The sequence below is a fragment of the Myodes glareolus genome, chromosome 20 (genome assembly GCF_982192425.1).
Source record: "Myodes glareolus chromosome 20, mMyoGla1.1, whole genome shotgun sequence".
NCBI lineage: Eukaryota > Metazoa > Chordata > Mammalia > Rodentia > Cricetidae > Myodes > Myodes glareolus.
The window spans coordinates 13,494,501-13,512,049 of NC_142045.1; the positions used below are offsets into that span (position 1 = coordinate 13,494,501).

General features: G+C 38.5%; 1 protein-coding gene across 1 annotated transcript in view; it reads right to left on the reverse strand.

The window, feature by feature from the left end:
* Positions 1-1,814: 1,814 nt before the first annotated feature.
* Positions 1,815-17,549, reverse strand: part of LOC125394191 (uncharacterized) — a 29,552-nt gene continuing 13,817 nt past the window's right edge. The window contains exons 4-7 of the mRNA XM_048424916.3: positions 14,608-14,726; positions 10,780-10,922; positions 8,189-8,386; positions 1,815-2,001 (exon numbers count right to left, since the gene is read on the reverse strand). Coding sequence (XP_048280873.3) covers positions 1,890-2,001; positions 8,189-8,386; positions 10,780-10,922; positions 14,608-14,726 — 572 coding nt within the window. The 3' untranslated portion in view covers positions 1,815-1,889. The remainder of the gene's footprint in view (positions 2,002-8,188; positions 8,387-10,779; positions 10,923-14,607; positions 14,727-17,549) is intronic.

The following is a 17,549-nucleotide window of genomic DNA, read 5'->3' on the forward strand; positions in this document are numbered from 1 at the left end:
CCAGTTATTGAAATTGTGTTCTAGTAGAGGAGCTGCTTGCAACACACTTCTCTAAAGTACTGCAGCATCTATATTACTTAACCCCAACACCATTTTAAACCAAACTACCAGGATAGCCATAAGTCTACCACATGTACCCTTTGAGGGGGATGAAATTGGGACACAAAATTCTATATAAGAAGAGACGTGGCATTAGTTTATCCCTATGCCGGGAGGAAGAACCCACTAAACCTTTCTGCAGAGCGACATAACCAAAACTTTCATGGAAGATCTGTTGTTTTATAGCATCAGATATCAGTCAGAAGTTGGCTGCTTTCATTTTGGTGTGTATAAATGTGCATGATTACAGATTCATGGTTGATTTGAGATGTCCCCATGTATTTAACATAGTATGAGTAAAGGTAATTCTAAGACCTACGTGTGAGTTGGAACTCTGTGTATTCTAGAAGATACAAAAGAAGCCATGTAAGGAGCTTGAATTGATATGCTATTATTGATGTGTAAGCTAGACTTGTTGAGCAGAGACTAAACCATAGAGCGGTTCATGTACTTTGTCTATTCACTTCTTTTACAGCACAGGCAGCAGATACTTACACCAAGCTGATTTGGCCATCCTGCCCATAGAATATTGACTTGTTAAGATTAGAAAATGCAATTACAAGTCAAACATAGGCTATGTATGTCTTCAGGATTTGGTTATGTACATATTTTATATACATCAAGTCTAGTAAGTCTAGCTATTGTTCCTAAGAGATAAGTACAGCAACCCTGCATCTCGTATTTTCCACGTATGAAGTTCATGGTTTTTGCCATGTTTAATGTTTTCCCTGTAACCTTTCCTGCATTTTCCCAGAAAACTCAACTTAAATTAGTGTAACCAATGAAATATTATTCCCCATCATGCTCAGTTTCTAGACTTCTCATAGCAGTTTTAAAATTTCCAACATTTATTACGCCAAAGAAAGTTTTTAAATTAATTTCACCAAACTCCCCAGATTGTGTTCTCCCCAGTAGTTCTGCAAGGCACCAACAGTTTCCTGCAGTGGTCATATGTGTTCACTCAATATTTGGAATGTTTGCTATGCTGTTTGGGGATGGAAGGAAGCTCGTCATTGGCTACATGTGACTTAGTCCCTAAATTTATGGCGATGTTAGGTGGTAGAGGTGAGTCTATAGTAAAACATCGTGAAGTTCTTCTTTGTATATATACATCTTTCCTAGAAATGTTGGAGGCTCTTTCTCTCAGCACAGTCATGTCAGGCACTGTGAAACAACTTTTGTTTGGCTATTTGCTCACTGGTGAGATAGAATTTTAATAAATATAACAAAGTACAAACTTGATCCTCAAAGTTCTACCTGTCAGTGATCTGTAACACAACCCCTTTATCTTGCTGGTGGAAGGAAATTTGATATGTCTGACTTCAGGAGGAGGAAAAATAAATGCCTATTTGAGAGAAAGCAGGTGGTTATGAGTAAAGCAATCAACACTGTGGCATTGAAACTTTGAGTAGAAATCAATAAAACACACGACATTCTGGTGTTGGAGGACACGTTTTCCAGGGACATTGCCACACCCATACTTTTCTATATTGTCTGTGTCAGCTTTTGATCTTCAGGGCTGAGTGGAGCAATTACAGCAATAGTCAACAGTCCAAAATAATCCTTTATTTCTGCAGTGCTGGAAAATCGAACCTGGAGCTTCATGCTAAGTTATATCCCTGCTCATGAAATGGTCTGTTGAGGAAATATTCTCACACTATGAATACAGGCAGAGTGTACACTTATATATTATAAAAATAAATATTCAGGGAGTATTTTGTCATGCATTACCTTTATTTTTGGTGATTTATCAGCAAAATAGCAATCGCTTTCTTTCTGTGCAGAATGTGTTATGATAAAATACATAATTTTGAAAAACTATTATCATCTGGAGGTGAACAATCTTCTGGTAACTTCAAGATCCCATCCAGGATCTTTAAGTTTGGCAAACAGAAGAATACTCTAAAGCAAAACAAAATGAAGATTAAGTAAGTATATTGAACAAGGTATTTTATTTTACTTATCTTTATGAGTAAATGCATTTAGCCTTTTCAAATAAGCAAGGTACTTGGATGCCATTTTTTCTGCTCTTCTTATCTTTGCAGAGGGGTTAAAGCAAGCCATTGTTTATATTTCTGAGCCAATGACTGGGCATAGTGGTTCCTCTCTTAGATCTAGCAGATCTCCCAGCAGATGTAAATATTGATCAGAAAGGTGAAACAGCATATATTCTGTTTTTATAAGAGTACTCCATTTTAGTCTCCATAAAGTTCTCTAAGGGAAAAAAATCAGTGAGCGGATTCAGTCAATATACATAAGGAAAAGAACGAGACTGATGGTAAATGAGCCTGTTATAAAGTTCGAAGTCGAGTGAGGGGGGTTGTGGAAGGCAGTGTTATGTAATGGAAGCTGAGAGATATAAAAGCGGGATGAGAAATATATTTGGGAAGCTATTTTGTTTGCACAGAAAGTGCTTCTGAGGGTCAAATTTCCATTTTAGGAAGTCAACGCCAAGGTCAGAAGAGATCCTTCTGATCTGTGCATTAAAACAGTGGTCAGGCTCCAAAGCTACAGAGAAACCCTGTCTCAAAAAAAACAAAAACAAGGAAGGAAGGAAGGAAGGAAGGAAGGAAGGAAGGAAGGAAGGAAAGAAAGAAAGAAAGGAAGGAAGGAAAGAAGGAAAGAAAGAAAGAAGGAAAGAAAGAAAGAAAGGAAGGAAGGAAGGAAGGAAGAGAGAGAGAGAGAGAGAGAGAAAGAAAGAAAGAAAGAAAGAAAGAAAGAAAGAAAGAAAGAAAGAAAGAAAGAAAGAAAGAAGAAATATAGGAACAGTGGTCATACACAGAGAACTACATTTGGCATCCCTTACACTTCAAGCAAGTGGAATCTATGGCCTTCAGAATGAAAACAAAAGATCCTAAACTAGTCATCAGATGTGCTGGGTTATTCAATGGTGGCGCTGACCTGCTTAAGACTTCCGGTTGTTCCGAGCCTGCTTTTCTCAGAGTACAAATCTGTCTGCACCTTTGTCCATCCAATCCTCACAGCAGCTATGTCAAACCAATTCTCATTCCCTACTCTAAGTATTTTATTTGGGATCTCAGTCTTGGCCAGAGAAGAAATAAAGTCTAAATCCTCTGAGGTCAATGTTCAGACTTAGCACATGAGATTTCCTCACAACTCAAATTTTCAATATACAAACCTGTGATGAAAATATCACACTGATTTCTGAAAAACAGTAGAGAATTTAACTTGTACTAATTAGTATGTCCTGAAAGGGGGGTTCGCAGACATTCTGTTCTTAAACTATTAACCCTCTCATTGAGTCCTTAATCTTTAGAATCATGCCATCTTCTGTGCGGTCAGAACCCCAGAGGAAAACAAATTCATGGAGATCCGTAATTCCAGGGCACAATAACCCGAGAAGCTGCATTTCAGATAATTTGAAGCAAGTGTCAAGGACCTCTAGAGTCTGACCCAAGTCCTGGGTGTGAACACTTGGTGGCAAAATAAATGTGGCTATCATCTTCAAAGTGGGGATTACTGGTTTGGTAACTGAACTCAAATTTAGGTGAACTCTGAACTTCATTTAAGCCACTCAGCATGAGTGGATGCTGAAATCCTCTCTTCCTGTGATAAAACCAGCCCGTCTTTCTCTTCAAAGCAACCCCAGAGTGCTCAAGTCAGTCTAAGCTCACTTTTATAGCTTAAAAGTCAGTATACATCTGTCTTGGACCCAGTTCAGTGGAGTTAATAATGGGGAAAAAGGAGATTTATTCTGATCTGACTATATACCACACCATGAATTCAGAAGACAGAAAATAGTGAACTAGCAGAACATCAGATGTTAGACCATCTTGATGCTCCTACTGGAAGGTGCCTTTAGGAGGTAGGCAAGTGACTGAGTTGACACCAAAATGCTTTAGAAAATGCCACATATTAACAAAACTAATATCACACCCTTAAATTATCATTATGACTGGGAATGTGCTTCCTTATGTATGGTGTTGAAAGGTCCAGCTAAACCTCCTCTGAATAAAGCGATATAATTTAAGCTTCAAAACTTTTTATGATTAAATATTAGCTCAATAGTAAAATCACTATGCTGCCAGTTCTCACTGTTTTGGAAAAGCAATTTGAGAATTTATGATCAACAACATGAAATTTTGTTTTCCAACTACAGTCATAGGGGAAACAACTGAAATAATGAGATTTATGCAGTAACAACAGAGATCAGAATTCATATTTTGACAATTTTTCATTGTTCACCAGGAGTTGAGTAATTTAATATTCCATAAAACTTTTTTGCTATTATGGGAAAACTAGCAACATGAGAAGTAAAAACCGGAATAACTACATCTGCTATTGAAACTGGATGTCTGTGACGGGCTCCTTTATAGACTGTCCCCAGAGAGGAGTTGACCTTAGTAGAACAAAATTAGCAGAGATAAGATTATATGGGATCAAGTGTGAGATTAGAATTCAGTTACTTGCTCTCCTCAATTCTCTTAAGATTACCAATAGTACATGGAGAATTAGCTAGAGATGTTTTTATCTGTCTGTCATCCGTATATCTATGTGAGCCTTTTGCTTAGTGCATAATGGAAAGCTAGTTAAATTCCATTAGCATCATTAGGAGTGTTCCCAATCACGGCAAAATAATAAAATGGTTTCCTCTTGGCAGATTTTATGCTTTTTCAATCACTGCAGTAGACGAAATCAATTACTTGCTTGTATGTGGTGCTCATGGACCACTGTGAAAGTAAAATGAGTGAACAGAGAATGTATAAGGCAATCTTATAAAACGTTGTAGGAACCTGTATTTAGAAAAATAGTTAAAGATGCAGTATCTCTTAAACCAAGGTGAGCAAATATATGAAATCTGGAAGCAAAATGAAATCTCTTTGTATGTATAGAAGTCGCATCACAGAGATTGAATGAAGATGGTGAGTGAGGACAAGCAACACTCTCATGTGACCCTCTAAACCTGACAGAAGAACTCTGATGTGTGACTTCAAAAGGAAGATGAGGCAAGGTTGGCTCACAGTCAACAATAGACTGTGAGAGATCCAATAACATATAGAAATATAGAATACTCCATTTATAAAAGAATCAGCAGGTTCTAACCCAGAATCCTGATCAAAGTAGCAGAAGAGGGGAGAAAACCCCTTTAATGCTCTCTCCACTCTGGACCCACAAACTAGTTGAAAAAAGGAAAGTCTTCTGAAACAAAGACATTAAAGACAAAAATGTTGATGATAGAGGTATAAGTTATGTGACACAGATACTGGGAAATTACCCAGTGCCAACTGTCGATTGTCAATCTACTATCATGCAGCAAATCTTTTTTCAAATTTTATTGATTTTTATTGAGCTCTTCATTTTTCTCTGCTTCCCTCCATGCAGCAAATCTTAAGAGAGATTGTGATCCAAGTGCTGTAGGTGGAGTTTCCCTGCCCCGCAGTCACTCTCAAAGAAACACATTGAGGTTTATATTACAAATGCTCGGTCAATAGTTCAGGCTTATTATTAACTAGTTCTTACATCTTAAGTTAGCTCGGATTCCTTATTCTACCATGTGGCCATGGCACATTTATCTCCTGCTTCCTTTGTGTCTGGCTGGCTACTCCACTGACTCCACCCTCCTTCTTCCCATCATTCTCAGTTTGACTTTCCCTCCTAACTTCCTGCCCGGCTCCGGGCCTGTCAGCTTTTTATTAGCCAATGAGAGTCTTACCTATTCACAGTGTACAGAAGGATTATTCCACAGCAAAGTGGAATACACTAGGAGGTGTATAAAACGGCATAGCCACATGAACACACCCAGAAGCTGCTCCTCAATGCATTGAGATCCTGAGACCAAGATAATCACAGCACTGCATTTGACATGACTTGAACTAAAAGTCAGAGGAGCAAGCATACTAACATTAGATGGGTGGAGTCATAAAAGGCCTGGCCAGATGAGATCACCAAGCTGCAAGCCCCTTCTCCTCTAGGTGTGGTTGCTTCTGTAGTTAATATTCTACCCCTGTATGCTATTAAAGATGGTGGCCACCCCTCTGAACACATGGGCTCCTGATTTACTTGCTAAGTCCCACCTCCATTGCAACAGAAAGGAATAATGACAGAACTCTAGGATAATCTAGTCCTATTCCTCGGCTGGAAGAAAATTGCTGATTAAAATACTATAACCAACGATATCAGAGCAAAATCATAAATGTCAACACAAAAATTAAGAAATCTTAAGAAAAATCAAAGCAACAAGATTCCTTTGGAAGTTACCAATTCAATAATGATGAATTCCAATGAAAGTCAATTAGAAAAAAGACCCAAAGATTTCAGAATAGATCCCAAATCTAGAGGGAAGGATGGCCATCCAGACACAGGAGACATTTGGAATAATAAACAAGACCATGAAACATTCAGCTACATCAACTCAGAGGTAAAACAGTGTGTATACTGAGCACAGAATGTCACACACTGCAAGAGAGGATCATTGAGTTTATATAAGGCAAAGTCATCAGAGCAGCAGCGTTTTCAAGACTCTACAGTCTCCAAAGTGGAGATCATAATATATTTTGATCTCTGAAAAAGCAATAGCTGCAGACCTACATTTATGTTTTCTCTAACAATACATTTCAGAATTACAGGAAAAATTTGTATCATGACTAGCACCAACTAAGGAAATACATATTACTAAGCAAGCCCTGCAGAAGATAACTGAAGGAATCTAACATATTAAAGGAAAAAATAGACATATCCATGAAGTCACAGTGAAGAACCAACCACACTAGAGAATAGAATAAAAACAAAAACAAAGATTATCAAAGTACCAATAGTATAAAAAGAGAGAAATGGAAAGTATTAATCTATACTTTTAAAATTATAAATGTTCATGACCTCAATTCTCTAATGAAAAGAAAAAGGTCACCATGTCCATTTAAAAGACGAAAGACATTTATTAGTTACCTAGAAAAACAAACAAACAACTGATTGACTAAGACAAGCAAAACCTTAGGGTGGAAACAAAAAGCAAGCAAGCAAGTTCATACTAATATCTAACAACATAGAGTTCATTCCAAAATTATTCAGAAAATATAAATAAGGTCACTTCGTATAAGTATAAGTAAACTATCCTTTGGAATGGTATATAATTCTAAACATGAATACACTGGATACTGCATGTCCAAATTCAAAACTACAAACACTATTGAAAGGAAAGGTGCAGACTGAACTCAAGACAATAACAGTGACTGGATTATTGTAATTATGGTAGCATTATCCACAAAAACCAAGTTATGAAATCAGTCTTGGTATACATCAACGTATAAGTAAATTAAAAATGGGATATATTTGAACAATGCATCTTTATTTTACCACAAAGAATAAAATAATCTTATTGACTAGAAATGGACGCAGCTGGGAATCATAACTTAAGCAAAACAATGGTAATAATTTGCAAAAGACGAATATTGATTTTCTTTCATTATTCTAACCTTTATTTTATATAGAGATATAAAAAATTACATGTATACATGTGTGTTTGTGTGTGTGTGTGTGTGTGTGAGACATAAAAACAGAAAATGCCTGTGTGGAAAAGGAAGGAAGGGCACTGTAGAGTGGGAAGTGAAATGAAAGTGATATGGAGAAGAGGGATGGGGTAAACATGGTAGAAAAAAACTGTATGAAGCCCATCACTATTTAAATAAATATATGCCAATAATTTTAAATTCATGCTATATTAAGAGCCTGTAATCAGTGTTACTGCCAAAAAGTTAACTAAGAAAGTCATTAAAAAACCATACATGCACATTGATTCATTGCTTCTGGTATTTTAGAATCATGAAGCGTTCAATACAGAGCAAATATGACGAGTATTTTTGGAGCTAGAGAGATGGCTAATTTCCCAGCACCCACATGGTGGCTTACTATGGCCTGTAACTCTACTTCCAGGGGATCTGACATCCCATCTGCCCTCCACAGGCAGGGATGTGGAGGTGGCACATATACATGCACTCCATCACACAACATATACAAACAAAAGGAAAAGACCAAACCTTTGCTACCTGAGTGTAAACAACAGAGAACCAGCATGCAGCACAGGTAGAGGCACACCATTCAACAAAAGGCAACCCAGGCGTTTGAGTCTTACTGTTTCCTGTAGTTTCGGTGAAATTCACAGGGGTTCCTCCTCAGGATGAGGGATTCCAGTGGTGTGTACCGTAAACTGGAGAGGCCAGCTAGTGTCTCGATGTGGTTGTCGGCCAGTGATAAATGTTGTATTTGAGGAATCTTTGGTAGTTGCTTGAAAGATGTGATATAGTTTTTGCTCATATTTAAAACTCTGCACCTGGAGGCAACATGAAAGTCTTGCCATTCACTTTCTAGAGTGGGTAGTGAACAACCAAATCTCACCATTTTCCAGTCCTGCTAAGACTATGGAAAACCGCATAGGAAGTTAAATTACCAAGAGCCATATTAACTGAGGGAGTGAACTGGGTGAGTAGAGCCTGTTATGCACAGGCATCTCTTCCCATGTGTTCAATTGATCTTGAAAAAGTGACTGGATCCATGTTATTTCCTCAGCATAAAAGAAAATACAAAGTAACTCAACCTGTGAAGATTAGCGCCTCTCAGAAACAAAGTAGCTGTTCCTCCTGATTTTGTGTACATATTAAATTCTATAATGAGGATGGCTATTTGAATAAGAAGTAAACTTCGTTTCATACAAAAAAGAAATCTACAGAATACTCTTAAGAGAATAAAAGCAAGTTAAGCACTTAAATTCCATACACTTTCTGACACGTGTTTCTGAATATTTTTGCCTTAAAAACCATAATTGTATGAGACCGTGATAGTGGAAGAAGTAGTTCAACATCTGTTTCTAGCACACTACCTTCATATATGAAGAAAGGTATATTTAATACTCCAAGTCAAAATTTTCTAGTTCAGTGTTCTAAATATGCTCTAAACCTATGTGATCACCATCAAATTGCCTTGTTGCAGCCTATTTCTATAAGTTGGGGCAAAATACAACGGATGCATCACTGTTATCTTAATCAGGCTATAAGTCACTAGTTTAATAAATAAGTTAGTGTCATGTGATACAAGTAGCATGTGTGTGCTTGTTTTAGCATCATAAAGTTTCTTTGAATTTTTGTGTTTTGTAACTCATTTTTAAAAAATGAACAGAAGTACATTTAAATGCTGTATAAGCAGTCTGAGGTTTCCCACAGACTTTGAATATGACTGAAGGTAGTGATGGATAAATGAACACTTCGCACATTCTGATGTGGTTTACATGTCTCTGGCTTTGTTTCTTCTCTCTTCTGCAGTGATGCTGATAAGTTTCTCTGGTCTTGTTAGCCCAGGATCAAAGACACATCCTATTTTTTCTGGGATTTACGTTCTTTTTACGTGGAGTCTCTGTTTCCTCCTTCTCTGTTCTCATTTCCTTTCTGTTGCTGAGACAGAGCCATAATAAAGGCTCTTGGGGGGGAGAGGTTTTATTTAGTTTACAGGTTACTGTCCGTCACTACAGGAAAACAAGGCAGGAGCCTGGGACAGAACCAATGGAGGAATGGTGTTTCCTGAATTTCCTTCAGGTGCTGATATGGCTGATATAGCGGTCAAGAGCACTGCCTGCTCTTCCATAGGTCCTGAGTTCAATTACTAGCAACCACATGGTGCCTCACAACCATCTGTAATGAAGTCTGGTGCTCTCTTGAGGAAGAGACCTGGTCAGTCGTCCTCATAAACTTAGACCATGAAACCAAATATGAACAAGTTCAACAAAACCACTATATACAGGTTGCCCATGCATGCTTCAGTATTGCCAGGGCAGAAATTTCAAGTTCTTTATATATAGCTGGCTTATATAAGGCCAGCCTGCCCAGGGTTGGTACTGTTCCCAGTGGGCTGGGCCCTTATATATCAATTAGCAATCAAGAAAATGTCAAACAATCGTGTCAACAGACCAATATGATGGAAGCAATTATTCAATAAAATTTCCTCTTCCCAGGCATGTCAACAAAACTAACCATGCAGTCTTCTAATCAACTCCTGGTGACTTCCTCCTGTCTCTTATGGCCTTCAGCACTCCCGCCACCTACACATTCTGCCTAATGGAGCTGACAGCAGCTCTCTGCAAAGGGGTGTTCTTACACAGCCCCGACGGGAGACACAGAGCGGCTTCAACCACAAGAGTTTGGAATCTTTTGAGGGATGAAGGGGTCCATGAAAAAATTTTCTTATAATGTATTTTGTTTAATATCATATTTGTTTTTGTCATTAGTATAGCAACCTTGGTATCTGTACTATGCAGTCTTGAAGATCATTCTCTTCTTAACTGCTTAGCAGAGCTTCATCACATAAGTGTTCAACAAATGCAGCAACACGAAAATTACTAACTTGCAACCATAATATATATGTAGTGGAATTGTGTTTTCCAGTTCACAACACGAGGAAAATGGCAAGATTTTCAGCTCACCAAGGCCATGATTTTAATTACTGTGCTACAAATTGGTTAAGACAAAAGTGTCTATTTGGAAGATATTTTGACATAAACATTTTTTCTTTTTTTGGCCTAGTCATTTATGCACCTTTGCATAAATGATCACTTCTAAGATATGATCTTACATATATATACATATATATATAATTAAGTATATATATATACATATATATATATAATTAAGTATATATATATATATATATATATTACTTCAGAATGGTCACTAGTACCTTGGCAATCTTATGGTGTTTAGATTAACCAGTGAATTATCCACCAACCATAGGGTTTCCACTCGAATCAGCCTTCTAAGAATCCTGTGAAAGTTTTCAAGTTGAAAAGGGTCCCCCAAATCCTGAAATGAAATGTTCAGTTTCTGAAGGAAAAACAAAAGCAATAAGTTGTCAATTCTAAATGAGTCATTATTCAAAGTATGATAATGCATCTCTTATTAAACTTTTGTTGAAATCATCTCTCCCTTCATCTTCAAAAATGTTCATCATCCTAAATAATCAGAGTGATCTTAGAGGAATCACGAGAATTCTTAGAGGAAGCTGGATGCTAATCAGAATTGCTGAGTGGTATAAGGTAAGAAGGAAATGAGAGAAGGGTAGGAGTCTGAAGAAAATTCTGAAATTTTTATAAAGGTACAGATTATAGTTGGTAAAAATCTGAAGGAGAATGGTCTGAATTCTCTTTAGTCCGTCTATAGGTTTTACTCAGAAATAATCAGAAATCATATTTATGAAAGTTTCAGAGACAGACAGCATTGTATTCAAAGGTTAAAACAACAACTACAAACAAAAGACTTTATTTCAAGCACAGTAATTTAAGGTTTAGTTTTAATATGAGTCAACTTTTGGGTATAGGAAGCCAGTTCTGTCTCTGGGCTCTATAACCTCCATTCATAAAAGACAATGCAACATTTTCAAGGAGGTCTCACCACTGAGTGCTGCCAATAAACGCTGTTGAGTAGAATAGTAACCCTTTAAAGTGTTGAAGCAAACTAATTTGGTATAGTTTAGGAGCTACAGGCATCTAAAGAAGCTGCCTTAGAAAGACTCAGGTCTGAGGCTGGAGAGGTGGCTCTGTGGCTCAAATGCTTACCACTCAATGGTGAGGATCTAAACTTGAACCTCCAGAACCCATGTAAAAAGAGGGCATGATAGCAAGCATCTGCAATCCTAATTCTGTCATGAGATGGACCGTGGAGAAAGAAGAACCCTCCAAAGCTCACAGGCCAGCTCGCCTGGAATGTGTAGGATGTTCAGCAGAGATATCCCTGTTTCATAAACGAAAGACAACTGACAACGAAGGTCATTCTCTGATCACCATGTGTTCTATGTGGTATGTGCACACCCACACATATATGCATGCATGCACATATCATAAACACGTGAAAAGAAGGTTAAATAAAATAAAATTGAGGTCTTGATATTATAAACATTAAATATTATAAAGTTGCACAGTTAAAGTTCTGTTTTATATAAGCACAAAAGACTCTTACCTAAAAATAAAACGTAAGAAATGAAAAAAAGGTCATACCCATATTCTACACATCAATGTCCCTGATCAATTGTCTTATTGACTGTTAATTTGCAATTAGATCTTCCATGGTAATTTAGTGTTTATTAAGTCAGCTTTTTATAGTTACCCAAAGGTTGATTATATTTTACCTTTTTTTTGTTTACTTATTTTTCATGTCTTTCACATCATGAGTCCTGATGGCACCTATCTCCTGTCCTCTCACATCTGCGCTCTGCCCCTGCAACTCCCTTCCCCCAACAAACAAAATAAAATTTATGATTAAAAGAGGAAAACAAAGAAACAAAGAAAGGTGAAATCTCCTCATGGATGTTTCAGTGTGACCGAGCGCATCAGGCAGTAAACCCCTTTATTCATACATCTTTTACATGGAGGTGTTCATGGCAAAGAATCATTTGGTTGGATGGAGGCACCCTGGTCTCTGTGACACTATCTATGTGCGGCCCTTGCTGGTACTTTTCCTGGACATCCCGTTGCTGCCCTGTGTCCATGTGGATCCTGTAGCTGTAGGTCCACAGGATGGAGTGGATGTTGGGGTGGCTCAACACTTAACCATGGCTCTGGGCCTGGGTATCTCTCCCCGTCTTCAAGACCAGGGTGAGTTCTCCATCATTTCCTAGTGTAATTCACACCTTGCAGCAATTAGCAAGGGGGAGGGGCCAGTTCTTCAGCTTTCACATCCTCAGGGTCATTTTCTCCCTCATATTTTCAGGGCCAGCTCTACTGTGCTGCCCCGGGTGAGCTGTACGGGAACCTATCCTGAGTGCCGCAGCTGATGAGGGGCAGGAGCAGCTCTCCCACCGGAGGCAGCTGGGGTGGGATGTCTCCTCTGCCCATGCTGTCACATGACAGATGATTCCTGGGGACAGCTCTTCCTCAGGTGTTTATGGGCTAGCATGCAGGGGTGGGGGTAATTAAATTTTTTGATGAGCATTGATTAACTAGTTCCATTGACCTTTATGTTACCCTGTGCTTTAAACTGTAGCTGTAAAGAATGACTACGCCAAAATAATCACCTTGAAAGAGGAGGCTGGAAGTGAAGGTCAGAGCCTTGCATGCACTGTTTATCTTTTTTAAAATAAATGAGTGGGCACACTGTTAAATTTGAAAGGGTATTATTCATCCATTTATTTTATAAGAATGATTTAAAATTAATTTTAAAGAAAGTGTTATATTACATGATATTCTGTTTTACATCTTCCATCAATAATCTCTGCAACCTTGAGAAACAACTTTTTTTTCTGGGTCTTTTGAAAGGAGGAATTTAAAACAGACACTTTACAATCCCTTCCTATACACTATTAATTCTATGACATACAAAGTCAGCTCGTGAAGTAAAGGAAGAATTGGGAGAGCCCAACCTGTAGCTTTTGAATTCAAGTTCACATTAGGAGATGTCCTAAGACCCTCCAGTGTGATTTAATCATTTTATAGAGTTGCAATGAGCATTATTTTCTCTTCTATTGCTACCAGTGCTACCAATGACATTGCCAAATAAATATACAATCCTCTGCCAGCAGGTGCCTTTTAAGGGGACTAAATTAGAAGCCAATTGATCACAGCCACTGTCACCTAGGGAGTGGGCAGGATGACTAATCACAGGGCTGTTTCAGAGCCAGCAACTCAGTCAGCTGAGCTTCACCATGTGAGATCACAGCTCATACCTGTCCTGGTGAAGGAGTTCATTAACACAGGTTCTATGTAGGCAAGGTTGGCCACCCAAGCTGTACAAAACTTTTACCCTGACCCATCAATAAAGAAATTCTAGATACTATCATAAGCTTACTGATACAAATTACACGAAATTTGACAGTTTAGAAATCGTTTTATTTTGTGTTATGTGTTAGATGTTTTGCATGCATGTGTGTCTATGTCTACCACATGGGTACAGGAACCACAGAGGACAAAGAGGGCATTGGATCTTCTAGGCCTGGAGTTACAGACAATGTGAGCCACCATGTGAAGCCTGAATACTGAACTCCAGACCTCCGGAAGAGCAGCCAGTGCTTGAACCACAGAACCATCCCTCCTGCCGTAAATTGAACTATTTTTTTTTTAAATAAAGGGAACAATTTTATTTTTACTTATTTTCAACTTTTCCAACATTTAAGAATGCTAACATAGCCGGACAGTAGTGGTGCACACCATTAATCCCAGCACTCAGGAGACAGAGGCAGGCAGATCTCTGTGAGTTTGAGGCCAGCCTGGTCTACAAGAGCTAGTTCCAGAACAGGCTTCAAAGCTACAGACCTGTCTCAAAACAAAACAAAACAAAAATCCAAACAAAAACAAACAAAAGATACTAACATAAAGGTAAAAAATACATGACATTGTCAGGATGAACAGAAAGTGGGAGGAAAGATGGGCTTTTAGATGGATATCTGAGCTGCTGGTCATTTTGGTTCTTAGGCTGGGAATTGCTGCTTAAGAAAGATACACTCCCTGAAGTTCTTATAATTTTAAACGAGTACTGCTGTAGCCTATCAGCAGGCAGGGCAAGTTTTACCAGAGCTCACCTCGCAATCCTCCCAGTTTTCTTGCAACCACATTTCCCATCTGTTTTTCTCAAGGACTCTTTTCTTTGGAGTCATGGCGCACCCCACTTGTCTGGAGAGTAACCATTCTTCAGAGGGCCCTAAACCAAAACCACAATGTGAAACCGCAGAAGAGGTCAGGAGAGCAGGGTTGAGGCTTTCGCTTGACTTTTTTCTTAAGTGTTTGGAACTGGTTCTCTATCTGGACGGAAAAGAACATTTTATTTAAAAGATGATATTAATCCCTTCTGATGTATGCTCTACCCCCGTTACCATGCCTGATCCAGGTAGAAGGAAGCTGGATCCCTTGACCATACCGCAGGACTTCTCCACATTTTTCTCTTATAAGTATCACCAGAAATGCTTTTCTTAAAATTTGCCCAGTGGACTTCCTCTCATGTGGACAGGTTCTCTGTCACTGGTTGAAATTCTGGCTGTAGAACCCGTAGTAGAAGGTCAACTGGGAGGCTAAACCCCTGATGTGGAAACAGGGAATCAGACTCATAGATACAGCAATAGCACATAGGTAAGTCCCTCACCCTGGTTTCCCTGTTCCTCTGTCTTCTGAAGAAGCCCTGTCTAATGTCTTTTTCCCTTAGAGGTCTCATTGCATCGCGGGTTACACAAGAGGAGATGGAACCAATGATTTTATTTCTTTTTTATGTATCAATTTTAATTTTCAGTAGAATTTACAGAAAAGAGAGTATAGCTAACAGAAAAACGAGGACAGTTTCAGATAATTTAAATTTACACCTATATAGACTATTGGCAATGAATGAATAATACATATATTTATATGTAAAACCAATGTTTCATGTTTCTAAAGATGATTAAAAGTAAATTTTTATCTGCATGAGTTGAGTGTGAACCAGTGGTAGAAAAATTGCCTGAGATATGGAAGATTGGGTTTAATTTGCAGTAAACACACACATACACTCACATGTAGATTCCTTTTATTTTTTATTTTTTAATTTTCACTTATTTATTTATTTACTTATTTATTTTTTTTGAGACAGGGGTTCTCTGTAGTTTTAGAGCCTGTCCTGGAACTAAGCTCTTGTAGACCAGGCTGGTCTCGAACTCACAGAGATCTGCCTGCCTCTGCCTTCCGAGTGCTGGGATTAAAGGCGTGTGCTACCACAGCCTGGCTGTAGATTGCTTTTAAATTTGAAGTAGCATATTACAAGTGAAAACAATATTTAAACTATATATCATCTGTCATTTTATTAGACCATCCAAAATTCTGGGCATAGATCTTAAGTCTCAAATGTAATTTAATTTATTTTTTTAACAACTACTAAAAAAGTAACATGAGTTACTTTCATTCATGGAGGAAAAATCAGCAGGTATATTTAACCTTTAGTCCAATGCAAATTATAACTAGCAGACAAAAATGAGGAAACCCACTAGAATATATTATCTTTTCACCCTGGTCTCTCAATTTGGTGAGCTTTTTATCTGATAACTTTCCCCATGAGACTCCATCTCTTCCTTTTCAATGTCTGGAGACTCCTATTTTCCCCTTAAACAGCAGCTGCTTCTCAGGAACCTCCTGGTAAGCTGCCAAAGAGTGTCCAAGCAGCATTTGCCATGGGACATGCACATTCAAAACATGACAGTCATGTCTTACTACCTGCCCATAAACCCAGCCTTGTTAACAGAACTGCCCACATCTTAATCTGATTTGCATTTCCAAAGCAATTTTCTTCCATTCTCTAATATTCTCCTCCAAATAAGATTTGCTCACAGTTCTCACAGTTAGGAAAGCTTGTTCTGCTGCTGATCTTGACGTGAGTGGAAAGGAGCCGTGTGACTCTCGACTTTCAGCTACTGATCTTCATTCAGTTCTTTGCCTATCTAAAAATACCAGAAAGGTCAGAAACAAGGACCCAATGTGAGTTGAGTTTGAGGGAGCACATACTTGCTTGGCATTCACAATTATTTATAAAACATTTATTTCTAAAACAAGTGGCCAACATATGCTTTCTTATATTCATTATCTGCTACACTGTTTATTGAGCTACACCCAGCAAAGCTAATTCTTCTATCAGCCAGAGCCCCTGAAACAACTTGGGGGTGAGTTGCCTCCCCCCAAGACTGCCTCCAGCTCTCCTATATTGGATTTGTATATGCTGGAGCTGTGGCCTTTGTACTCACTTCTGTTTATTTTTCTGGAATTCACGGCTCTGCTCTTTCCAAAAATAAAGATATCGGGAGAAGGGAAACACTGGAGACACCACGGGCCAGCATTGCTCTCGTGGCGTGTTAGTCTAGATGATGATAAGACACAATGATCCCTTTTGTGAAGGATTTATGGAAGCAATAAGAGAAAGTCCCATGTTTCATTTTTCTGACACAAGCATTAGTCTTTTTCACCAGGGGGAGATGTGGGTCAAGAAGTCATCTGGCCTATTTCCGTCACAATGAACTGCACTGTGGTAACCCCGGAAATCCTTTGACCCTGAGTGTGGTAGGGTCATCAACTTTGCAAATCAGATAGGCTCAGCTAGGAAATGTTCTCCATCAAGGAAGACTATTGGAAATAAAATCCACAGTGGACAAAGCTTTAAAAATCTACCTAATTGACCTTGGGTTCCTTCAAACAGTACTGTCTTGAACCCTCTCCACATTTGGTAATGCGCTCTGTGTGCTGAATACCCCTGACTTTTGAAGCTCTGCCCTGTACTGTTGGGTTGAATGCTATTGATTTTCTGGTCTTTTAATTATTTCTCTTTGGAGTAGCTTCCGAAGATTTCCTTGATATTGGAGGTCAAAGGTCATTTTCTCTGTGAGAAGTTACTTTAAATTGGTCTTTTTCTACTCCTCCTGGGTTAGTAATTGAAGATCTATCTTAGCTGCTAAGACTATAGACTGGAGTACCTGAGAGCCCAGGGATGTTGGCTCTCCCTCCTTATCTCACAGCC